Below are 25,468 nucleotides of genomic sequence, written 5' to 3' on the forward strand. Positions count from 1 at the left end.
AGCGCCCGCGCTCGCCGACGGCCGTTCACCCCGGGTGCGAGCGAATGGGCGAGCAGAGCCGCCCTTCCCGGGGTGAGAAGCCCCCGGCAGGGGACCGCCCGGCACAGCACCGGCCCTCCTCGGCGGTGGCCGTCCTACCTTTCTCTCCACCCCCGTGCGAGGTTCCAGGGCGGAGCAGGTAACTGGGCTCGAGGTAGAAGGGGCGAGGCGGCCACCTTCCCGGAACGCCCCTGCCGGCCACGGCGCTGATTGGCAAGTCGCTTTGGCTGTCGTTCCCATTTCCAGCCACCTGGAAAAGCAGATTAAGGAAGACCGCCTCGCAGAGCCGGGGTGCAAGGCCGTTCATGGAAAAGAATTCCATGCCACAGAATTCCAACTCCCCATCCAAGGAAGGCCAAGAGGTCCTGGTGAGGCAAAGGGAGTGTTGAGGAGAGAGTGGTGGTTCCATCTCAGGAGAGAATCCAAGGCCCCCGAACTAGGCAACAAGATGCTTTCCTGACCAGTGTTGAGGGAGGGAAAGCCGGGAGCAGGTGGGTGGGGCGTGTGCTGGGAGCACAGCCTCCCGGACCTGCCCTGAGTTGGCATCTTCTAAGTCCTTGGGCAAAGTGCGGGTTACTAGATAAAATGGAGCCTGTTGTGGCTTAACCTTAGGCTTCTCTCTCTTACAAGCAGGTTTCTTTCCCTGGAAATCTCCTAACCTGTTGTCCACAATCCCCAGGTTTCTAAATCCCCGATTCTCCACATGCTGCAGGTGCCCTCTTCTCCTACCGCAAGAGGGGACTCTTTGCTCCCTATTAATTTGCCAGGTATTATCTATAATACCTATGTATCGAGCCACTGACACTGCCACAGCTGTAAATGTGCACTGGATTTAAACTTGTGCAGCACTTTGAGTTTGAAGAGGGTGAAGGAAATAATGTTTTCCAGAAATAGTCTCACTTAAGTATTTTGCTCCTGCCAATACTGGAACACGTTGGCGTCTCCTAAGGCAAAAGGTGTTTTTTTCAGTAAGGTACGTATTTTAAAGAAACCAAAATATAACTACCTGCCCAAATGTTTTTAAGTTACCTTAATCTTAGCTAAAATTGTCAAAAGGACAAATTTTGTTCAGTTATTTATAGAACAACAGTTGGCTTCACAAGACTGGGTAATTGTAAAATCTATTGAAGCATACATATTCAAACATGGATTTATTTGGTCTGCTGGTCTTAGTGGTGTTACTGGATTTTGTCTAGGTTCTCGACTATGCTGTAGAAATGAATTTCAAGAGCACATCAGGTAAGTTAGGCCAGCAATTTATTCAGGCAGGGAGGGGCGAGAAATGGGAGAAAATAACAGATCATGGGTCCCAGGTAGAGAGGAAGGGGCTGAAAAATGATAGCAGGCTGATTTACAGACTACATTTCCCCATTATAGATTATAAATGCCCAGGTTTTACTTGCTTGGTGAGGAGAAAAACGGCAGGGGAAAAACGGTGAGAGCAGGGGGCAGGGGGCAGGGACAGGGTTCCAAAGGCAAGAGAGAGCATTCCGGCCTTGCGCCTGCTTTTTGAACAGTTAATTATTCCACCCATTTGCTAATGGCAGGGGAAGAGTTCCAGCTGTTTGCTGTTTTGATTGATTACGCGCCCCCCCCCCCCCCAATAATCCCGCGTGAAGGCCCAATGATAAAGTCCTTGGGGAGTGTCTGTGGCTTCTCCTGGCTTCTGGAGGAAACCCTGTACTGAATGCAGAACCTTGTGGGACGGTCTTCCAGCAGCCATCTTGGGGGTTATTGATGTCCACATGGACTTCTTGCCAGGCTGCAGATCCATCCTTTGATTATCTATCTTACTAACTGGCTTCAGTGGTTTAGGTGAAATTATCCTCTGTGTACTTTCTGAAATTACTATCACTGGGTTGGTAGTCCTCGGCTTGGTTAAATCTGGCTGAATTTGCAACATGTGATGGCAATGAGGAAGATGGAGTCGAAGTTTTATTGAGAAGTCATGTGCCAAGAGCTAGATTGGGTACTTCCTAAGACTACCTCCTGAGGTGGGTCTGATTATTTACATTTTAAGAGGCGCTTTGAAGAAGATAAACACATGCCCCAGAGCCACAAGTAGGGATGGTGCTAGGAGGAGAATAAGGGGCATCAGACTTAAAGTCATATCTTTTCAGGAGACCACACTGGCTACTGCACACCCAAACCTGGAGAGGAAAATCCAACAAGCCTAAGGCTTGGAGGGTTGAAAATAAATCAAGATGCCAAAATAATATAGCTGGTTTGGTCATTTCATAACCATTGGCAAATCGTTTAGGTTTGGTGGAACCAATTGGAGCTCATTTAAATAGTTTAGAAGCACAATGAATGGCAATAAGTGTTAAAAGATGATTTTTTAAAAGAACGATAGGATGGGTCTCATATAGTTGTAAAAATGAACACAGTTTTAACAATTTTATTGAACTCATTAATGAGGAAACTAGTAAAGCCTTACCTGGATTCAAGAAGAATCCAAAAGAATGAAATGAAGTTTACCTGGATTCAAGAAGAATCCAAAGAATTGCGACATTTCTAGATCAGGAATATTGAAATGAAGGCAAAACTGGTTTTTCTTTGGAGAGGGGAGAAAAGAGTTGTCCTTCCACTAATTAGGATTCATTTGCATGTCTATGCACAAGAATTATTTCCCACTGTTATCTTACCTATATTTTAAATAGTTGTAAAATAGCTCAAAAAATGAATGCACGTTTCTTTCTTCAAGTACAAACTTTTTCTACCCCTGTGCATTGGACAGTTACTCAGAGTCTCAGTCATGTTTCAGTGGCTGGACAAGGACCCTGCCTGTTTGATTGACCTTCATCATAGACACATGGAGAGTAAATAGTGTTATAGAGGGTAATTAATTCATCAGTAAATGCCTCATAGGCAAGTAAAAAGGAATGATAAGGCAAAACCCTTGAAAAGGTTTGTCAAGAAATGGAACTACTCTGGCCTGTGTATTTAAAGCCTGGGTTTAACTCAAACCTTTTGAAATTGTGTGGATTATATCATTCCAGAGAAGATTTCCTGTGTGAGGTTGATTGGTTGACTTCTAACTCGGTGCTTTTTGAGATTTAACTACTTATGACAAAATTCCAGAGAAACTAAATTAGATTTCTTTACTGCCTTCAAGAGAAGGCATTTTACTTATTTCCCTCTAGGGTCATTTAAGAAAGATTGAATTGGAATGTCAGTTTTCTTAATGGGATTATAAGCAGGTGGCTGGGAAGAAATTAGAATTCTGTATATAAGCCATCGCTCTTGCCTGCTGCATCCAGTAGGAGGAGAAGGTCCTGAAGGAGGAGGAGGACAGGAGGACGTCAGCTGAGAGGAAAGACCTCTGGGCTGAGCTTCAGAGTGACTGCAGCAGGAAGGAGCAGAACTGGAATCTGAAGGCAGGAAGCCAGACGGTCCTGGAAAGGTATAAACTCCTGGGTCTGGGGGGACGGGTCACCTGTGCCTGGATTCAGCTCCCAGACTTTCTGGCATCCCGAGGAGGGAGAGAGCTAGGGACTGTGGGGCTGAGTTGACATTCTGTTCTCACCAAAGTGGGCCTGATTAATCTATTTAGAAGAATGTGATTTGGGGCCAGACTTACAAGGTTTGTCAGCCTGCCCTAGTTTTGATTTGTGGACACTGTTACCAATCTAGATTTTCTGGGACAGACCCAATTTCCAAGCTTCTGTCCTGTTCCCAGGTTAAATAAGAGGCGTCGCTCTGATGTGGAACTTGGAAAAACAGCAGGCAATGCTCCAATAGGAAAAGAGCAGGACTGAGAGGCATTGTGCACAGTAAAATGCTTTCGGGAAGGGAGGGTAGGATTTACTTTTTACAAATTGAAGTATAATTTATATACAATATCAAGAATAAATCTTAAGTGAATAGTTTGGGAGTTTTATAATTGTAAACACCCATATAATTGTAGCCAGGCAAATTATAGGCTGTTTCATCAACCCCAAAATTTCCCCCATGCTCCCTTCTGGTCAGTTCCCACCCCATCCCCACTTCAGAAGCAACCACTGTTCTGATTTATATCTAGAAATCAACTTTACCTGCTCTTGTACTTGGTATGTGGAATCTTCCGGTATGTTCTTTTCCTGTGTCTGGATTCTTTGCAGCATAATGCTTTCGCAATTCATTTGTTTTGTTGCATGTATCAGAGATTTGTTTCATTTTTTTCAATTCATCTTTTTTGAGATATAGTTGCCGTATCACTAAATGTGTGCATTCTTTGTACACAGTAAGGGGACTGTGACAAATATATTGGTCTCATTACTGCTACAATCAAGACACTGGCGCAGTTCCATCAACCCCAGAAAGTTCCCTTGTGTACCTTCCCAGTCAATCCCTCCCCCACCTCTACCCCAGGCCCCATGGATCCAGTTTCTATCCTCTTCCCTTAGTTCTGCCATTTCAGGACTTCACATAGAAAGGGAAGCTTACTTTTTTTTAAATCTGGAATCTTTGGTACAATGTAATCTTTTTGAAATTCCTCTGAGTTGTTATATATATCAATAGTTCATTCCTTTTTGTTGCTCATTACTACTCCATTGCTTGAATTTCACAGGGTTCATCCATTCACCATTTAATGGACATTTCCAGTGCATCTCATTCATTCTTACAAACACAGCTCGTACAGATTGCCAAAGGGTTTGTCAAAGAGGCTGTGTGGTTTTACATTTCCATGAGCAATGCAGAAATTGTTACCAACAATTCCTTACCAACATGCTATGGGTCAATCTTTTAGGGCTTAGCCGTTCTACGGGTTGGGAAGTTCTAGCTCAGAGTTTTACTTTGCACTTTCTAATGACATAATGAATACCTTAGCATGTGCTTTTTGTGAGATGTTTGATCAAGTCTTTTGCCCATGCCTTTTATTGTGCTGTAGGATCTCTTTATATATTTAGGACACAATTTCTTTGTCAGATATAGATAATATCTCTGTTTTCCCTTAAGTTGATGTTTTTCCTTTACAGCTTCTTGACTGCCTTGATGAACGGATAGGTTTTTTTGATCAAGTCTGACTTATCTTTTTTCTTTTGAGGTTAGTCCTTTTTGTCCTTTGAGTAAAATATTTGCCAGTCTCTAAGTCATGAAGATCTATGTTTCTTCCTATGGTATTAGAGTTTATGTTATCTCATATTAATTTAAATAAGAGGAAGTCATAACTAAAATAAAAATAACTTTATAGAAATTAATTGATGAAAACACCCTCCCAGGCCTCTCACAAGCAATTCCATGAAATCCCTTTCCCATACCTTCCTCTGGCACTTGCTTTGCCTTTCCTTAAGCTAGCTGCAGTCCTTTGTCTTACTTGAATGTTTTATCCAAAATTATATTTTCTTCTATTTTAGTAACAAGTAGTGGATTAAAAGGCTTATTTGACTGCTATCTTCTCATATTTGATGGTGGACTTGCCAGGCATCCTCTCTGACATTAGAGTAACCCATCTGATTAACAGGGAAGGGCGGGCAGAAACTGGGTGCAGACTGGTAATTCTAGATATTTTCCTACTAAATTATAGCTAAGGAGCTGGTCAAAGAACACAGCAAAAGTGGAAAAATTAAATAACATGGTAATAATTGGAATAAAGAAACTGATACCAATAGACTAAAAACACATAAGAGACTGCATAAAAACAAATTTTTCCAAGGCAGATGGAAGTAAAAATATTGAAAAGCAGTCATAACCCAAATTAACCAGAGTGGAAATAGAAATCTTTGATTTTATAGGGAGCAAAGAGAAATCTATGAGCCTCTTAAAATGAAGTAGGATTAGAAAGTCTGGCAAAGGAATTGTCATTGTGAGAAAAGCTACAGCACCACACATACCCTGAAGAAAGCGAGGCAGCAGAAAAATATGTGGCCTTCGAGAAATGACCCAAATCAGAGACTGAAAAGGGGCTGGAGGTCGAATGGTGGAATACTGAGGGTTCTCTGGTAGGACAATTGTGGCTTTTTTTTCATGAGATGAAAAATGATTCCCCTCCCAGCAAAAATTGAAAGGAACACATCGGTTCCAGGAGCCACCAAAGCTGTGTGTTGGGTGGACTTGGGACTGCCTTCCCAGTCTACACGCTGGCATGGGCAGCGTCCACTGTTGTGTAACACAGCAGCACAGGGGCCCACGTGGTGTGCGCTGCAATGTGGATGGTGCAGTCGGGGCAGAGCAGGTGCTCTCTCGTCTGCTGGGCAGGGCCTCCATGGCTCAGCAGTGGAGCAGAGGCCAGTGCTATGGGTGTACTTCCTCCATTTGCTGTTGCTAACTGGTGTGCAAAATCTCTCCTGTATGTCCAAGCCCTCCAAAGTAAATGCTGTTGCTGATTCAGCTGCTTTTAGTCTCTGTTACTTGTTACTTCTGGCATCTTCTTAGTGAAGGTTTCAAGTCATAATAGTCTAATAAGTTGGCTTCTCTTTAGTGGTTATCTTTTTTGATCTACTGCCCCCGCAAAGTTTTTATGTATACGTTTTTCAAAATGGTGATGGAGTATAATGAGTCATGTGTGAGAATTACTGCCACAGGATTATCTTATTTGAAAAGTGCAAAAAGGGGAAACATAAATATCTTGCTTTCCCAGATGTCAATGCCAAAAACCACCCCAATTCATGTCCTCAGGTTTGAGGTGGTAAAGCAATTAGGGAAGTTTAAGAGGACTGCTCATTTAGAAGAGGGATATTATGGGGTCAAAATGGAATGATAAATGGAAAAATAGCAAAAGCTGTCTGTTCTGCAATGGTGCTTGCTGTGAAGATTGTTTTTCAAGTGCTTGTGTAGACATTAGGTCTTATTTTCTCCATAATTTCTAACCCAATGACTGTCTCAGAGTAAGATGCATTTACATTGTGATCACACATGTATATTTATATACTGATAGCAACATTTTTAGAAAATAGTCTTACTCTGCAATGCACTCTGGTATTTAATATTTACTTCTGAATAATTTTAAAAAGCTGGTTGCAGCCTACTAAATTTCTTTCAGATCCACAATCTGAAAAACACTATTCTAGAAAAACCCAGAAGACAAAATTTTGAGAATATAGCTGGGCACTCTCAACCCTGAACTTGGAATTAGGAGAGCTGCATTGAAGTCCACATTTGCTGAATGTGGAAATTGGTACAAACCCCTGGCCTTCAATTTCCTCATCTATCAAATGGGGACAATACTGTTTCTTCCATCTGCCTCACAAAGTTGAAGAGGGGAAAATTTAAAATATAGGGATATTACAGAAATAATTTGAGTATCCATAATCATCATTATGAAACAGAGACAGACAAGTATGTCCTCAAAATAATAAGATGTAAAAGACGGGGACCAATACTTAGTGACTTCCACACATACATGGGGCCATTTGCCACAGGCCCGATTGAGCTCCTCGAGGCAAGGAGGGAAGCAGAGGAGTAGGTCATTGTGCTTTCTCTCTGAAACTTCCTTGAGTATCAGACCTGGGTGCCAGAGGCATCAGAATCACCTGAGGTGTTTTCCACCTTATGGTCCACACTGCAGGGCTTGGAGGGCTGTAAGAGGATTTCAGTTCAGTCGACTTCTCTTCCTGTGAGCTGGACCCTATTCTAGGCACTAGGGATAGAGCAGTGAACCAAAAAGACCTCCTGGGGTTGACATTCCAGTGGGCTATCTATTGTCCTTTTGAGGTTCATCGACCCAGCTAAATCAAGTTGAGCAGCAATTTTAAAACTATCAAGATATGACAGGACAGATAATCCACAGGCTTCCATGATCCCAGGATTCAGGGGTTTAGTCCTAGGCCTTTGATAACTTGGCATGCTGCACGAACAGGCCATTGGATAGAGAAGGCAGATGCCAAGCCACCAGGACCACCTTCCAAAAGATAGCCAAGCCTTGGTAGTTCCCTACCCAGGACAGCCTTTCCTACAAGAGCATTAACCATAAAGAAAGAAGGTGGAGCAAATCCCAGCAGCATTTCAGGAAGGAGATAAATCCCCTGCTTCCTGGGTTGGGTGAGTAGGTGGATTGTCAACTCCATTTTGCCCTGGGCAACATTTTCACTCTATTGGCATTGCTCAACCATTGCTGTGCTCCAGTTTCCAAATTCTGATTGCCATTGTCTCAGCTTTGCTTAATCAAGGGTTTTTGATGATATAAAGATAAAACAGTGTATACCTTATTTAATTTAAGGATAGAGTGGGTGGCCTGCTTGGCTCAATCCAACAGACCCTCCTTACCTCCACAGCCCTCCCAAAGATCCTCCCCCAGGATACCTGGGATTCCACCGATATCTTCTGGGGTGAGCATCATCTTTCCCCTCTCTGACTCACTTTTTTTTTTTTTTTTTAAAGATTTATTTATTTATTTAATTTCCCCCCCTCCCCTGGTTGTCTGTTCTTGGTGTCTATTTGCTGCGTCTTGTTTCTTTGTCCGCTTCTGTTGTCTTCAGCGGCCCGGGAAGTGTGGGCAGCGCCATTCCTGGGCAGGCTGCTCTTTCTTTTCACGCTGGGCGTCTCTCCTCACGGGCGCACTCCTTGCGCGTGGGGCTCCCCCACGCGGGGGACACCCTTGCGTGGCACGGCACTCCTTGCGCGCATCAGCGCTGCGCATGGCCAGCTCCACACGGTCTGACTCACTTTCTATACTGTAATTGCCCCTGGAAGACTCTATATATTAAGTCATAACCTTTAACATGACTGTGTTTATAGAAACACTTTGTGTTCTCACTGTGGTGTAATTACTGAGTTGTTATACCTCCTTTTCTCTAATTAAATTCATCCTCACAATACATTTTAATTCATGCCAGCCACATTTTTAGTGCTCAATAAACTCATGAGGCCAGTGGCTATCACCATGTACAGTCCAGCTACCATGTTTGTAATTCCAAATTGGACTCAAGTATGAGTGCTCTGGCAATAAATAGTGGTCATCCAAAGTGAAGTTGAAATCCCTGTTTCCATAGGTTACCTGAATAGGTGAACATTCCCGAAGTAGGCGATGCCAAACTCAAACACTCCATGTGAGTTTTGGTATTAGTCCCATTTCATAGATGAGAAAAATCTCAAGAGCTTTAGAAAAATTAAGAATTAACATATCAGCCAACTAGCAAATTCTATTCAAAGTTTTAAACTCGAGAATGACCAAGTTGAAACTCCAGATTTTTTTCCATTGCAATTACTATTTCCATTGTTCCATATTGTATGGTGAGAAATAATGCATTTGTACAAGCCAAGTGATCTTTTGCTCTTACTAAATAGACAAAAGTTACTTGATAAGAAAGAATGCCTGGAACATGGGGTGTTTGGATTGTTGAACTTTATACTGATTTGCCAAAATTAATTCGAAATCAAAAGAACTTTCTTTGGTCTAAATAATTTTCACATCAATACATAAATAGGATGCCCATCATGTGCCAAGCACAGCACTAGGCAGGGGACAGTCTAATGGAGAGAGAAATATGTTATAAACTCATGACATTCAGTGTGTTAAAGAGTTTGGAGTCAAAATGAAGTGGGCACACTAATGAAAGTGTTGATGTTGAAGCGGGTAAGGTTATGTGGAAATTTGTATTTTCTACATGATTTTTCTATAAACCAACTTCTCTGATTAAATGGGCAGATAGGTTTGATCAACTTAATCAATGTTCTGCATATGTTCACTTTGGGTTTTACCGCCTTCATAGAATTGTTTTTCTACCACATATACACCAATAATTCACTTGTCAGTATTTTATTTTGAAACTCATTTATAAGCACATTCTTTGGTCCAACGTTTAACACTTATTAGCAGCTACTCCTTACAAGTTGGCAAAGGAGAGCCCCAAAATGCATCTCTAAACCCACAATCATGGATGAGATATTCATTGAGAAAGGATGATTTGATGGGCTCACCTCAGGCATGTTGGGGAACATTTATTCATCACTTACCTCTTCATTCCAGCTATTGATGGATGAAACTATCTTTGCATAAAACATTCAGAAAAAAATCCATTTTTTCTTTTCATCCAAGATGCCAAAAACAATAAATACCAATTTTTCCTTTGTTTCTATTCAATCAGCCATGGATTATTTCCATACTTCACAGAGCCATTCCTGGATTTATCCCACTGTGATCCTCTGCTTATTTGGATTTTTCTCCATGATGAGGCCCTCAGAACCATTCTTAATACCATATTTAGCTGGACCAAATAAAAACCTGACGATCACTGAGGTAAGTTAAAAAAAAATCTTAATGTATCTTAATGTAGCTCAGTCTCTACAGGACTTGAAAAATGTAGCTCAATCTCTACAGGACTTGAAAAAGAAGATAGCCATGGAGTGGGTGTAGCTAAGTGGTTGAGCTCCTGCTTTGCATGCACAAGGTCCCAGGTTCAATCCTGATACCTCCTTAAAAAAAAAAAAGAGGAAAATAGCCAAGGTTTCATTCAACTTGAAGTAAGATGAATACATTGGCCTTAATGAGTCTCATTTTCATGGTAATTCTCATGTAATACAACTGTTCTACTACATTTCCCTCCTTGCACTCAAAAAGATGGGCAGCTAAAACACTCAAAAGTGTCCTATAGACTCATAACATTAGTTTTGGGGCATGAGAACATCTCAGGTCTCCATTAATTCTATTACACTATTCCTCAAAGAAGAAGAAAATTTATTTACCAAGAGGTAAGGCATTAACACCTTTAATCTCCTAGCCTTCCCTCTTTCAAAAAAGAGGAAAATCCCCAAAATGCTCTACTTAAAATACCTGACTCTTTAACTTACAACAAATGGAAGAAGAAAATGCACTGGCCAGGCTGGGGAACTTCTGAGCTGGTCTTAGGATCTCAGCCATAGCCATGAAAGTGCTGAATAGAGTGGAGAAGTGACAAAAATATTAATAGAAAGACACATTCCATGGTGCCAAAAATACCTAGCAACTACTCTGTTTTGAAGTTTCCTAGATTGAAATAGGTCACACCTGAGACAAAACAAGGGACAAATGCAGGTTCCAAATCAGCCCATGAGCCTGGGGTATGATCTGCATCTGTTGTGGACCCATAAAGAGCCATGCTTTTGTCACGCTAGCCTTTAACTTCTCTTGCACTTGCTACAACAATCTCGTGGGTCCAGATGTCAACTGCAAGGGAAGTGTCTGTGATTTAAGAAGCTGCTGCTCTCACCAGTCATACCCTGAAGATCAGCAACTTCAGTTCTTTCCATCTAGGAAAATTGAGGTGCCTTGCATTTTTAAGTAAATCTATGAGATGACCCATATTAAGTTGAGGCCAGCATTGAGTAAGGAGAGACAGTTGTACAAGGGGGAGAAAGGGTTGGAACCCAGAAATGTTAGCCAGGAGGGAGATGAAATGCATCATGAACTTTTTCCCACTCCACAAACCTGTAAGGTCATTTTCTTCACAATGTTCACATGCATGTTCATCTGGACTTTGTAAGGGCTCAAACTTTTGACATCTCCAGAAAGTGTGTGTTCAACAGTTCTTGATTAATACGCTCAAACATAAATACTATTTAAACATCCTAGTTCAGATTGCATGCTAACACAATATACTCTTCCACTGGGATACACCAATATGTGTAAACTGAATGTTTCCTTTGGGATTGAGGAGTGGCCTTTTCTTAGTGATTTCCTTGAAACACAGTTTTCTATTGGGCATTCCCATAATTTAAGACTATCCCATTGGATACAGAAGTTGATGTTGGGTAAGCCATGTGCACCTTAGTTATGTCCACATCTGAGCCTGGTAACCCTTCTCACTTCCTGGTGCTTTGTGGTCACATGACTCAATGCTTTCCTACATTGCAGATCACAAACGAGATCTTTCCCGTCTGGACATACTCTTACCTGCTGCTGCTCTTGCCTGTGTTCATCCTCACCGATTACGTCCGCTACAAGCCGGTCATCGTCTTGCAGGGGATCAGCTTCATTGTGACGTGGCTGCTGCTCTTGTTTGGCCAAGGAGTGAAGGCCATGCAGGCTGTCGAGTTCTTCTTTGGGATGGTCACTGCCACCGAGGTGGCCTACTATGCCTACATATACAGCATAGTCAGCCTGGAGCATTACCAGAAAGTGAGCAGCTACTGTCGGAGCGTGACGCTGGTGGCCTACACGGCCGGCTCAGTGCTGGCTCAGCTCCTGGTGACCCTGGCCAACGTGTCGTACTTTTACCTCAACGTCATATCCTTGGTTTCAGTCTCTGTGGCCTTCCTTTGCTCACTCTTTCTTCCAATGCCCAAGAAGAGCATGTTCTTTCATGCAAAAGCCAGCCAAGAAGGGCACATATCTCTGAGAACAGACGCAGTGGTAGATGGATCTCAGGAGGTTGATGCAGTAGGCTGCAAAGAGAAGAAACTCCCTTCGGAAACACTCACCATTTCAGAGAGTCTGCCTGATGGCCAGTTGAGCAGGGTTAGTCAGAAAAATGGGATTTGGAGAGTTTTTGTGCAGTGGTTTCAAGACTTGAAGGAGTGCTACTCCTCAAAGCACCTTTTGTACTGGTCTCTGTGGTGGGCTTTTGCCACAGCTGGTTTTAACCAAGTTTTGAACTATGTTCAAATCCTGTGGGATTACAAGGCACCATCCCAAGATTCTTCAGTGTATAATGGGGCAGTAGAAGCAATGGCAACATTTGGAGGTCAGTAAATGTTGATTTATCTTCTTTTTATCTATGTATAAATTATAGGACATTCCCATTATTTTCATTTCTCCAGGGGCTAAACTTCTCCATGGTGATAAATTTTTTCTGTTCAGTTGTCATTTCATTCTTTTTTTGAGAACAGAGGTACTTCTACTTAATGTGTTATATGTAGTTACAACAAGCAACTCAAGAGTTGAGGATTAGGCACCAAATGAATAAATTCTAACCTAGTCCCTAAGATTCCAATTCATCATCCAAACAAGTGTTAATAATGTCTCTTGTTTTTCAGGATTGTTTTTCATATCAAAAGGACAAAATGCAACTTATACATAAGCAAGAAGTATTTATTCTTGATTATTTTATAAAATTATCTGAATAAGACTCCTGAGACTATTAATAAAGGATTTAATTTAACTAGCAACTCATCTTTAGCAATTCAAAACTGAGCCCCCAAAATTGTCACACATGCACTTTTCTTATGAGATCTCAGTGGGGAAAAGAAGATAGCTGAGAGATGGGACTCTAACATCAGAGGAAAATCTGCCTTTTAAGGTTATTACTTTAAAATAAATATTTATATCCAGGTCATTAAAAACTTCAATTTCAAGTGAGACTTTGAAAATGTTTTCTAGGAAGTGGGAGTTTTCCACACCCAAATTTACAAAAAAGTTTTGAAAAACCCGTTTTGGCATCTACTTTCTGATTGTCTCCTTTTGGGAGCCTTCAATTTACCTCCTGAAAAATCAAGATACGGCTTCAATTCTTCACTGAAAAATTCTTCCTTCATTCTAATTTCTTGGTGGTGGGGGAATAGATTTAAAAGTTTAATTTATTTGATAGTTACAGTTCTTTCTTAGATCACATTTTAAAAAGGTAATTAAACACGTCAATAATTTGAAATATTAACTATTTTGTCATTTTATTAAAGCGAACCATAATTTCAAACCCACATTATTATCAATTATATAAACTCTTAAACTCTATAGAATCAGTATAGGACTTTTAACTCAAAGCTTAAGTAAATTAGGCCAAGCCTTGATAACATCAAGATGGAGACTAGAAATAATTATGATTCATAAAAGGAACCATCCGGGAAATGGACTTAGCCCAGTTGTTAGGGCGTCCGTCTACCATATGGGAGGTCCACGGTTCAAACCCCGGGCCTCCTTGATCCGTGTGAAGCTGGCCTATGCACAGTGCTGATGTGTGCAAGGAGTGCCGTGCCACGCAGGGGTGTCCCCCGCATAGGGGAGCCCCACGAGCAAGGAGTGCACCCATAAGGAGAGCCGCCCAGCGCGAAAGAAAGTGCAGCCTGCCCAGGAATGGTGCCGCCCACACTTCCCGTGCCGCTGACGACAACAGAAGCAGACAAAGAAACAAGATGCAGCAAATAGACACAGAGAACAGATAACTGGGGGAGGGGGGGTAAATTAAATTAATTAATTAAAAAAAATAAAAGGAACCATCCAATACATCATGTCTGGTACCCATCCTTAAAAACCTTTCTTTTTGTAATAAAGGAGAAGCTAATATAGAGTAGCCAGATGCTGTCCCTCAGCCACTGTTTTCTCCTTTTCTTTCCCTGCCCTTAGTTATTTTGTTAAATGGCTGATTTGTGAATCCTTTCTTCCCACACAGCAGTGTTTCAGTGCCTGGCTCATAGTGTGAGAGTTAAATGATTGACTGAAAGATTAGAAAGTGAAGCTAGAAGGCAAAAGAAAACCTGCTAGAGGAAAGGAAAAATCCACATTTTGATGGAAAGAACAATTTTTGTCAGATAGATACTCTTCTTTAAGAATTAACTGAGACCACTGTGTTTTGAAGAAGGTGTGTCGATATTTCCCATGGGCAAAATCAATACACTGATCTTCATTAATGCTTCTTTTCAGGGGCCGCAACTGCCTTTGCAGTGGGTTATGTGAAACTCAACTGGGATCTCCTGGGAGAGTTGGCTTTGGCCATCTTCTCCGTGGTCAACGCAGGTGCCATACTGCTCATGCATTACACAGACAACATCTGGGTGTGCTATGCTGGTTACTTGATCTTCAAGTCAGTCTACATGCTCCTCATCACCATTGCCGTGTAAATATTGCCTTCCATTCTTTTTAACTCTTAAAACCAACACAGTTTTCCTTTCCTATGATTCCTTGGAGAACTTTAGATTTGAATCCAGTGGAATAATTTTTGCCTGATATTAACATACATAACATTTGTTCCATTTCAAAGAGAAACAGTCTTATACATGCAATATTTCACATGAGGTTTTATGAAGCTAAATAGTCCCCTGTTATGTTTTTTAGCTTTCCTTTTAGTAATATACATGACCTTAGGATTTCCCTTTCAACCATTGTCATACCCATATAAAAGCACTGCTAGTTAAAACATAATGTTGTGCTTTCACCTTTCCTGTTCATTTCCAAAGATTAACACACAACCTTTTCACCAATTCTGCACAAGTTAACCCTCAGCTTTCCATTCTCTAACCTCCTTCTGTAATATTTTCTGGTGCCCCATATTTTAGTTACTAATTCCATGAGTTTACACAATACATTTAATTCATAATAGTGCAATCAGACAGTATTTGTCCTTTTGTGCCTGACTTGTTTCACTCAATATAATATCCTCCAGATTCATCCTCGTCATGTGCTTCATGACTTCATTTCTTCTTATGGCTGCATAACATTCCATCATGTTTGTTCACCCCAGTTTTTTATCCATTCATCAGGTGATGGACACCTAAGTTGCTTCCATCTTTCGGCAATCGTGAATAATGTCACTATGAGCAGCGGTGTGCAGATGTCTGTTTCTGTCCTTGCTCTCAGTTCTTTAGGGTATATACCTAGTAGCAGTATTGCTGGGTCACGTGGTAGATCTATATCTAACTTTCTTAGGAACCACCAAACAGACTTCCATAGTGGCTGGACCATTCTATATTCCCACCAACAGTGAATAAGTGTTCCTATCTCTCCACATCCTCTCCAGCACTTGTAGTTTTCTGTGTTTTTGTTGTTGTTGTTGTTTTGGGTTTTGTTTTTTGTTTTTTTCATTCAAGAAGCAGTCATCACTCATATTACATTATCTCCCCTGGCCACAGGGATTACTCCGAGGAGAGAGAAGGTGACTCAGTAAAGCCAGGCCTCTCAGAGTTTTAACCAGGATTTTAAAATTAGAGTTGGAGGGGGAAACCCTATTATTGGATTGCTGAGCTGGAAGGCTGTGAATCTGGACTAGGTGACAGCTATTTTCTCCCACTGGGTGGAAAAGCCTGTCTGCAGTAGCAAGGGATGAAGATATCAAAGCGAGAAACCAATATGGGTGGTGGAGTATTTCAACAACATTATAATCCCAGGTGCCTGATGTCTTTATAACAAGCTCAACCCTCCTGTCTTTCCTACAGCATGATAAAATGAGCCCATAAAATCTTTATTTTCCTTTTTGTTTAACAAATCAATTTTATTTATACATATTAATAAAGCATACAGTTCATCCAAAGTGTGCTTTTTTAATGGTGGCCGTTGTAGTAGATGTGAAATATCTCATTGTAGCTTTGATTTGCATTTCCCTAACAGCCAATGATGTTGAACATTTTTTCATGTGTTTTATTTCACCATTTATATATCTTCTTTGAAAAAATGTCTGTTCAGGTTTTTTGCCTATTTTTTAATTGGGTCATTTGTCTTTTTATTGTTGAGTTGTAACATCTCTTTATACATCATAGATATTAGACACATGCCAGATCTATGCTTTCCAAATATTTTCTCCCATTGAGTAGGCTCCCATTTTACTCTTTTCACAAAGTCCTTTGAGGTACAGAAGTTTTTAATTTTGAGGAGGTCCCATTTTTTTTTTTTTAATTTCTCTCCCCTTCTCCACCCCCCCCACCCCCGTTGTCTGTTCTCTGTGTCTGTTTGCTTTGTCTTCTTTGTCCGCTTCTGTTGTTGTCAGCAGCACAGGAATCTGTGTTTCTTTTTGTTGTGTCATCTTGTTGTGTCAGCTTTCCGTATGTGTGGTGCTATTCCTGGGCAGGCTGCACTTTCTTTCGTGCTGGGCGCCTCACCTTACGGGGCACACGCCTTGTGCCCGGGGCTCCCCTACATGGGGGACACCCCTGGGTGGCAGGGCACTCCTTGCACGCATCAGCACTGTGCATGGGCCAGCTTCACATGAGTCAAGGAGGCCCGGGGTTTGAAACGCAGACCTCTAGGGTTTGAAACGGATGCCCTAACCACTGGACCACATCCGCCACCTATTTTTTTTCTTTTATTGTTCATCCTTTGGATGTAAGATCCAAAAACCACTACCTACCATGAGCTTTTGAAGATGTTTCCCTACATTTTCTTCTAGTAGTTTTTTGGTCCTGGCTTTTGTATTGAAGTCTTTGATCCATTTTAAGTTGATTATTGTATGGGGAGTGAGATGGGGGTCCTCTTTTATTCTTTTGGTTATGGATATCTCCCAGCACCATTTGTTGAATAGACTGTTTTGTCCCATTAACATGGACTTGGTAGGATTGTCAAAAACCAGTTGGGTGTAGAGGTGTGGGTTTATTTCTGGACTCTCAATTCTATTCTATTGATCAGTGTATCTTATTTTTATGACAATACCATGCTGTTTTGACTACTGTAGCTTTGTACTATGTTTCAGGGTCTGGAAGTGAAAGTCCTCCCATATTGCTCTTCTCTTTTAAGAATGCTTTTTGTTATTCAGGTGCACTTTTCCTTCCAAATAACTTTGGTAATTGCCTTTTCTATTTCTGTAAAATATGCTTTTAATTTTGATTGGTACTGCATTGAATCTATAACTCAGTTTGGATAGGATTGACATCTTCATGATATTTAACCTTCCAATCCATGAACATGGAATATATTTCCATTTGTTTACATCTTTGATTTCTTTTAGCATTGTTTTGTAGTTTTCCACATACAGGTACTTACTTCTTTTGGTAAATTTATTCCTAGGTATTAGAGTATTTTTGTTGTTATTGTAAATTGAATTTTTTTCCTGATTTCTTAGATTGCTCAGTACAAGTGTACAGAAACATTACTGATAATGTGCATGTTGATCTTGTATCCTACCACTTTGCTGAGTTCATTTTTTAGCTCAAATAGCCTTGTGATAGACATTTCAGAATTTTCTAAATACAGTATCATTTCATCCACAAATAGCAAATGTTTTCTTTTCTTATTTTCTTATTTGGATGCTTTTTTTTTTCCTTTCTAATTTCTCTAGGTAGAACTTATAGCATGCTATTGAATAACAGTGGTGGCAGTGGGCATCCTTGTCTTATTTCTTATCTTTAAGGAAAGTTTTCAACCTTCCCCCATTGAGTATAATGTTGGCCATGGGTTTTTCATATATGCTCTTTCTCATACTGAAGAATATTCTTTCTATTCCTGTCTTTCAAAGTGTTTTGTCAAATGTCTTTTCTGCATCAATCCAGATGATCTTGTGTTTTTTTTTCTTTCAGTTTGTTAATGTGGTGTATTATGTTAATTCATTTTCTTATGTCGAACCAGGTTTGCATAGCAGGAATAAATCCCACTTGGTTTCGGTGAATAATTCAATTTGCACGTATTTTGATGAGAATTTATGCATCTATGTTCATTAGAGATATTGGTCTGTAATTTTCTTTTCTTGTAGTATCTTTATCTGGCTTTGTTATTAGGGTTATGTTGGCTCCATAAAATGTGTTGGGTAATTTTCCCTCCTCTTCAATTTTTTGGAAGAGTTTAAACAGGATTGTTGTTAATTCTTTTTGAAATGCTTGGCAGAATTCACCTGTGAAGCCATCTGGTCCTGGACATTTCTTTGTTGGGGAATTTCTGATGATTGATTCAATCTCTTTAAATGTGATTGGTTTGTTATATTTTTGTATTTCTTGTAAAGTCAATGTAGGTTGTTTGGGCATGTCTAGGAATTTGTCTATTTGATCTCGGTTGTCATAATATCCTCTTATGATCCTTTTTATTTCTGCAGTCAGTCATAACTTCTCCCCTTTCATTTCTGATTTTACTTATTTGCATCTGTATTAGTCAGCCAAAGGGGTGCTCATGCAAAATATCAGAAATTGGTTGGTTTTGGTAAAAGGTATTTATTCAGGGTAGGAACTTACAGATACCAGGCCATAAAGCATAAGTTACTTCCCTCACCGAAGTCTATTTGGAACAAGATGGCTGCCAATATCTGTGAGGGTTCAGGCTTCCTAGGTTCCTACTTTCCTGGGGCTTGCTTTTCTCTGGGTTCAAGGTTCCTTTCTTCATGGAGCTGGCCTCTCTTTCCTCTGTGAGTTTACTTCCCAGGGCTCCAGCTTAAGTCTTCAGCTTCAAACTCCAACATTGAAACTCCAATATCAGAAACCCTCAACTCTGTTCTTTGCCATGCCAAGGGGTGGGGACTCAATGCCCTAATCATAACTCAGTTATGCCCAGGTATAGATGATTATAAGCATAATCCAATATTTCTTTTTGGAATTCATCAATAATATTAAATTACTACAGCATCCTCACTCTTTTTTTCCTCATCAATCTAGCTAAGGTTTTGTCAATTGTATTGATCTTCTCAAAGATCAGATTTTGGTTTTGGTTTCTTTTTTTTGTTCGCAATTTCATTTATTTCTGCTCTATTCTTTATTATTTTTTTCTTTCTGCTTTTTGGGGATTGGTTTGTTTTTCTTTTTCTGGTTCTTCCAGGTGTTCAGTTATGGCTTTGATTTTAGGTCTTTCTTTTTTTTAATATAGGCATTTAGAATTCTAAATTTCCTTCTCAGCACTGCCTTCCCATAAGTTTTGCAAAGTTGTGTTCTCATTTTCATTCATCTCAGTATATTTACCAATTTCACTTACAATTTCTTCTTTGACCCACTGATTATTTAGGAGTACGTTTTTTAACCCCCACACTTGCAAATTTTCCTTTCTTATCTATTATTGATTTCCAATTTTATTCCATTATAATCTGAGAAGGTGCTATTTATAATTTTTTTTTTGCTATATATAATTTCAATCTTTTTATATTTATTTAAGACCTGTCTTGTGACTTAATATGTGGTCTGTCCTGGGAAAAGATCAATGAGCACTTGATAAGAATGTATAACCCATTGATTTGGAATGTATCATTCTGTGTATGTCTGTTGGATCTAGCTCATTTATCATATTACTCAAGTTTTCTGTTTCCTTATTGATCTTCTGTCTAGTTGTTTCAGCTAATGATAAAAGTGGTGTGTTGAAGTCTCCAACTATTAATGTAGAGATGTCTATTTCTCCCTTCAGTTTTGCCAGAGTTTGCTTCATATATTTTGGGAAACTCTGGTTAGGTGCATAGATATTTATGACTATTATTTCTTCCTGGTGGATTGTCCCTTTTGTCAATATATAATGGCTTTTTGTATCTCTTATCTTTTTTTTACATTTAAAATCTGTTCCATTCCATAGTAGTATAGCTACCCCTACTCTTTTTTTGGTTATTGTTTGTATGGAGTATCTTTTTCCAGCCTTTCACTTTCAGCTGGTTTGTAACCCAGTCCAAAGTAAGTCTTTTGTAAACAGAATACAGATGCCTCATCTTTTGATTGGGGAGTTTGATCTATTCACAGTCAATGATATTACTGTAAATGCATTATTTACTTCCACCATTTTATTCTTTGGTTTTCATATGTTGTATCTTCTTTTTTTTTTTTAAGATTTATTTGTTTATTTCTCCCCACTCCACCCCCCCCCCCCCGCCCCGTTGTCTGCTCTCTGTATCCAATCACTGCGCGTTCTTCTGTGTCTCCTTGTATTCTCATTAGGTGGCTCTGGGAACCAATTCTGGGACTTTCTGGAGTGGGAGAGAGGTGTTCATCCTCTTGTGTCACCTCAGTTCCTTGGTCTGCTGCATCTCTTATTGTTTCTCCTCTGTGTCTCTTTGTGTTGTGTTATTTTGCTATGCCAGCTTTCCACATGGGCCGGCACTCCATGCAGGCAAGCACTCCTCCAAAGGCCAGCACTCCTGCATGAGTAGCATGCCTGCACGGGGCAGCACTCCATGTGGGTCAGCTCTCTGCTCAGGCCAGCTCACCATGTGGGCCAGCTTGCTTTCACCAGGAGGCCACAGGTATCAAACCCTGCACTTCCCATATGGTAGATGGGAGCTCAATTGCTTGAGCCACATCTGCTTCCCTTTTATTTTCATTTGTCTTTTTACTCTCTTGGGTTATCCTTTCTGCTATTCTTGTCTTCTACACTCTCTTCCAAATCTCTCTCTCCTTTCTTTTTCTTTCGGACTGTAAGACTCCCATTAATACTTTCTGCAAAGGCAGATCTTTTTTATGAATTCTCTTAGTTTCTGTTCATTTGTAAATATTTTAAACTCACCTTCATATTTGAAGGACAATTTTGCTTAATAATTTTCCTTTCAGTATCCTAATTATATTATACCACTGTCTTCTCGCCTTCATGGTTTCTGATGAGAAATCCATATTAAATCTTTCTGGGCATCCCTTGCATGCTATGGTTTGCTTCTCCCTTGCTGCTCTCAAAATTTTCTCTTTAGCTTTGATGTTTGACTTTCTCAGTAATAGGTGTTGGAGTAGCTCTATTCAGATTTATTCTGATTGGGCACACACTACACTTCTTGGACATGTAAATCCATTTATTTCATGACAGGTGGGAAATTTTCAGCCATAATTTTCTCAAATACTCTTTCTGCCTCTTTTCCCTTCTCTTCTCCCTCTGGAACTCCTATGACATGTATTTTGTTGAGCTTCATGGTATCATTCAACTCCATGAGCCCCTGCTCAATGTTTTCCCATTCTTTTCTTTCTCTGTTCTTTTCTCTTTCAATCTAGACTTCCTCAACAGCTGTTCCCCATCCTCAACAGCTGACAGTCCCCTTCCTTTTCCTGGGTAAGAAATGGTTCCATTCCCCTCTGTGTCCTCAACAACCAATCTCGGTCAGTAGGGAGGGTGATTACGAGGCTTCAGTCCGATTGTGTGGGACACAGCAGACCAAATTTGTGGGTCATAAGCTGAATCAGCCTTAGGCTGCATCCCTCACTCTCCCCTTTCCTGGGGAGATTGATCCCTGTGGCCCCCTTTGTCTGTAGCCACTGGCCCCAAGCCTGGAGTATTCAAAGCTCTAGGTTCTTAGGGTGGGGTAAAGCTACCAGTGACTGCAGCTGCAGCTTCCACTCACAGTATTTCCATTGAGATTCTTTGTCTGTACCCTCTCTCTTAGGGGCAGGGTTCAGTCTTCCTGCTGGTGTCCTATACCCTAGAACATATTTTTCCAGGTCATTGCTGCCTGTTCTCTAGCTATTTTTCTGAGAGAGGAGAGAGTCCCATGTACTCTCTAATCTGTCTTTTTCCCTGAAGTTCCCCAATTGCAATATCAAATGTTGACTACTTGATGATAAATTAGGACAGCGTGACCATCTTTTTATTTAACTCATTTGCTCTCTGAATGGTGCTCAGCTTAGTCATCACAGGAAAAATTGTAGGTTTATAAACTGAAAGCAATGAGATATTGTCAGGTTTGATTATTTTAAGCAGTTTGCCATAAAAGATATGATACAATCCAATTTTGAATGATTAGGTTTATATATCATCCATAATTTCAATTGTTGGCTTGAGTAATCCTAGGAGCAAACTTTTGATTGAAACAAAATATTACCTGAAAAGTTATAAAAAGTGATATTGCAAAGATGATAAGAAACTCTAAAACTCAGAGAGTCTTTTTAACATTTGATTCTGTTTAGGTGCGGCCAAAGCTGTCTGCAAGTGAGCTTTGGAACTAACCAATAGAAATAAGAAACATTTGAATTTAAATTTAAAATTGCAGAACATAAGTAGAGACAAAGTTTTATCAAATTTTGTTTATTTTAAATGTGTGAAAAATGTTTGATCTTGACAAACAACTGAAAAAAATGGAAATATAAGGACTCAGGGAAGAGATCATGAGGTAAAGAAGATGAAACTTGAGGGTATTCTTTTCGCAAGTTTATTATTTCGTGGAAATGTCTTGGTCTGATAAATCAGTCATGTTTCCTGACTTCTTTTCTTCAATGTGAGAATTTTGTTAAGTAGGATTATAATTTTTTTCTGACATCATTTTAAATATATTCAGAACCCAAAGACTTTACATGCATTCCAAGAAGAACTCTAAATAAATTAATGACAGGATTCAATCAATTATACAACCTATCTTGGTCTGCATCTTCTAAAGAATAATTCAGACAATTGAAAGGGAAATGAATAGCTCATGAAAAATCTGTTCAGACTAGGTAATGATTTCATTTTCATAAAACGTATTGCTAAACAGTACCGAAAGTCAGCTATCAAGAAGCAGATTTGGCTTAGCAGATAGAGCATCCACCTACCACATGGGAGGTTCAGGGTTCAAACCTAGGACCTCCTGACCCATGTGGTGAGCTGGGCCATGCACAGTGCTGATGCACACAAGGAGTGCTGTGCCATGCAGGGCTGTCCCCCACATAGGGGAGCCCCACATGCAAGGAGTGTGCCCCGTAAGGAGAGCCACCCTGCACAATAAAGTGCAGCCTGTCCAGGAATGGCGCTGCACACATGGACATCTTAAGCAGCAAGATGATGCAACAAAAAGAGACACAGATTCCTGGTGCCGCTGACAAGAATAAAAGCGAACACAGAAGAACACACAGTGAATGGACACACAGAACAGACAACTGGGAGGGTGGGGGTGGGAGAAGGGGAGATAAATCAAAATAAATTAATTAAAATTTTAAAAAAATAAAAGTCAGCTATCATCCAATATTCTCAAGTTATAAGAACTTAGAATATTTAGGTTTAATTTCTGCATGCATGATACTGGAAATTCAGGGATTTTGCCATGTAATACTTATGAAGATTCAGACTTTAACTGTACTTTTAAACTCCATTTCTTTGTCTCTATATGAGATTTAGACAAGGTTATTGAGAGAATATTGCTTTCTTTTCTGTTTCTGTCTTTAAAGAAAAGAAAAACCCCATATAGCTTCTTTTTCAAACGCTTATTAAATGTTTCATGGCAGATTTCAGATCGCAGTTAACCTGAGTGTAGAACGCTATGCACTGGTGTTTGGCATCAACACCTTCCTTGCCTTGGTGATCCAGACCATCCTAACTGTGATCGTAGTGGATCCGAGAGGGCTTAACCTGCCAATCAGCATTCAGGTAAGTTGCAATCCTTCTGTTTTCCATCTGAGGTCATTGGTGGGAATGTAATTAGGTAAGTTCTCCAAGATTTTCAACCCAACAACTGCCATCATTTAAGTTTCTTCCAGAATTCCTTGGCTAGGCAAACTTGGAAATAAGAAATTCTTTAATTAGCATTATATCGCACCAAGTAGTTTTGGGCAGTAATCACAGCTAGGCTAACCTTTGCCTCCTAAAGTTTCGTCAGTAACATTCACACCTTTGCATGTACATATGTGCCCTCTTCTCACCATTCAATTCTGAAGTTTAGTGAGATTTCCATGAGGAAAGTGTGTATGCCAACAGAACTCAGTACACTCTTCCCTGCTCAGTATCTAAAATTCATTCCTGGAGCAGTGGCATGTAGCTTTGTGCTATTTCTCAAAGGTGGCCACATAGACAGATAGTGGAATTTACACTTTTCATTATCGATGGTAAAAACTAGGATGCAAACCCAAGCACCCTGCCTCCAAAATGCACACTCTTTAATCACTGCATTGATACACTTTTAGACCTGGATTTTCTAAAATGGGAGAAGAATATTTTGTGCAGATCCAGATGACTGATCCTGGGTCTCAGTTTTCCCATTATCCAAGCCAACCAATGACATCATGTATCATCAGTGACAGAGATGGTCAGCTCTCCTATATGACTAATGCATTCAATTTGGTTTTCTCTAGTTCTTAGTTTATGGGAGCTACTTTGCAGTGATTGCTGGCATTTTCCTGATGAGAAGCATCAGCATTATTTACTCAGCCAAATACCTAAGGAGTTATGCTACAAGTCAGAATCCTGATGAGCCACCAGAGGAACTAAATGATGTGAGCAGTGTAACCAGGCTCTAGGCTGATCACAGTCAACCTTGCAGCCTCTGAGCATGGACTCTGCTGTACCCCAAGGCAATGAAGCACAGCCCAAGATTTTGAGGTGGATGACAGGATGTGTTTTGTCATAAATTCCCATGCTTCCCAAGTCTGGATTCCAGTAAACCTTTTTAAAACCACAACAAAACCAGCTTTAAAACAGATACGTGCCCAGCTGGATACAGTTGACAGGGTTCATCACATTTGGGACCCCAGTGAATGGCAGTGACCAAAATTCTGTTCAGATCGTTGGCAAGAACATGCAAATGACCTGGAAAGAAACCATGAGGAAACGTGAACCATCTTGGAGTTGTTCCCCTTTTGCAAGCAGAAATACCAGCTGGATTGGCCCTGTTGCTGGGTTCAGATACTTGCTTGATCTTACCAAAGCTGACAATAAATACAAAGGGCATTCATTTTTCGGTCATATAAACTTTTCCCCTCATCACCCATTAAGTGTATTTCTGTGTATAGCTTACTGTTTTCTGAGAGAATGGCAAGGTTTGGTGCTATTTCTACAGACTTCTCTTCAACCCAAGCATTATTCACAAACTAGTATTTGATAACACCAACCTTTAATTTTTTCCATGATTGTTTTCCGTGTTCTGGTCTGTTGAGCTTCGTTGTTGAGAAACTCTACCTCAGAAATAGTGCCAACCAGTGCTGTATGTCTGCAGAATGACTTTCACATCTATGCCTCGCTAGAGGGAGATGACCCTTCTCCTGACTGTGACCTCAATAGATGTTTTACTGTACTGTCAGTTTGATGTCTAATTTTTTAATAAATTTTGCTGAAAATGTT

The 25,468-nt window shown here is 40.3% G+C and overlaps 1 protein-coding gene across 1 annotated transcript; it reads left to right on the top strand.

Annotated features, from left to right (window-relative positions):
- On the top strand, positions 1-25,468 carry SLC19A3 (solute carrier family 19 member 3). Its single transcript, XM_004453863.4, has 6 exons — positions 1-3,442; positions 10,044-10,195; positions 11,789-12,617; positions 14,510-14,702; positions 23,641-23,782; positions 24,484-25,468. Exons 2-6 carry the CDS (start codon positions 10,046-10,048, stop codon positions 24,646-24,648), a joined length of 1,479 nt encoding a protein of 492 aa, XP_004453920.1. The 5' UTR covers positions 1-3,442; positions 10,044-10,045; the 3' UTR covers positions 24,649-25,468.

The sequence above is a fragment of the Dasypus novemcinctus genome, chromosome 7 (genome assembly GCF_030445035.2).
Source record: "Dasypus novemcinctus isolate mDasNov1 chromosome 7, mDasNov1.1.hap2, whole genome shotgun sequence".
Classification (NCBI taxonomy): domain Eukaryota; kingdom Metazoa; phylum Chordata; class Mammalia; order Cingulata; family Dasypodidae; genus Dasypus; species Dasypus novemcinctus.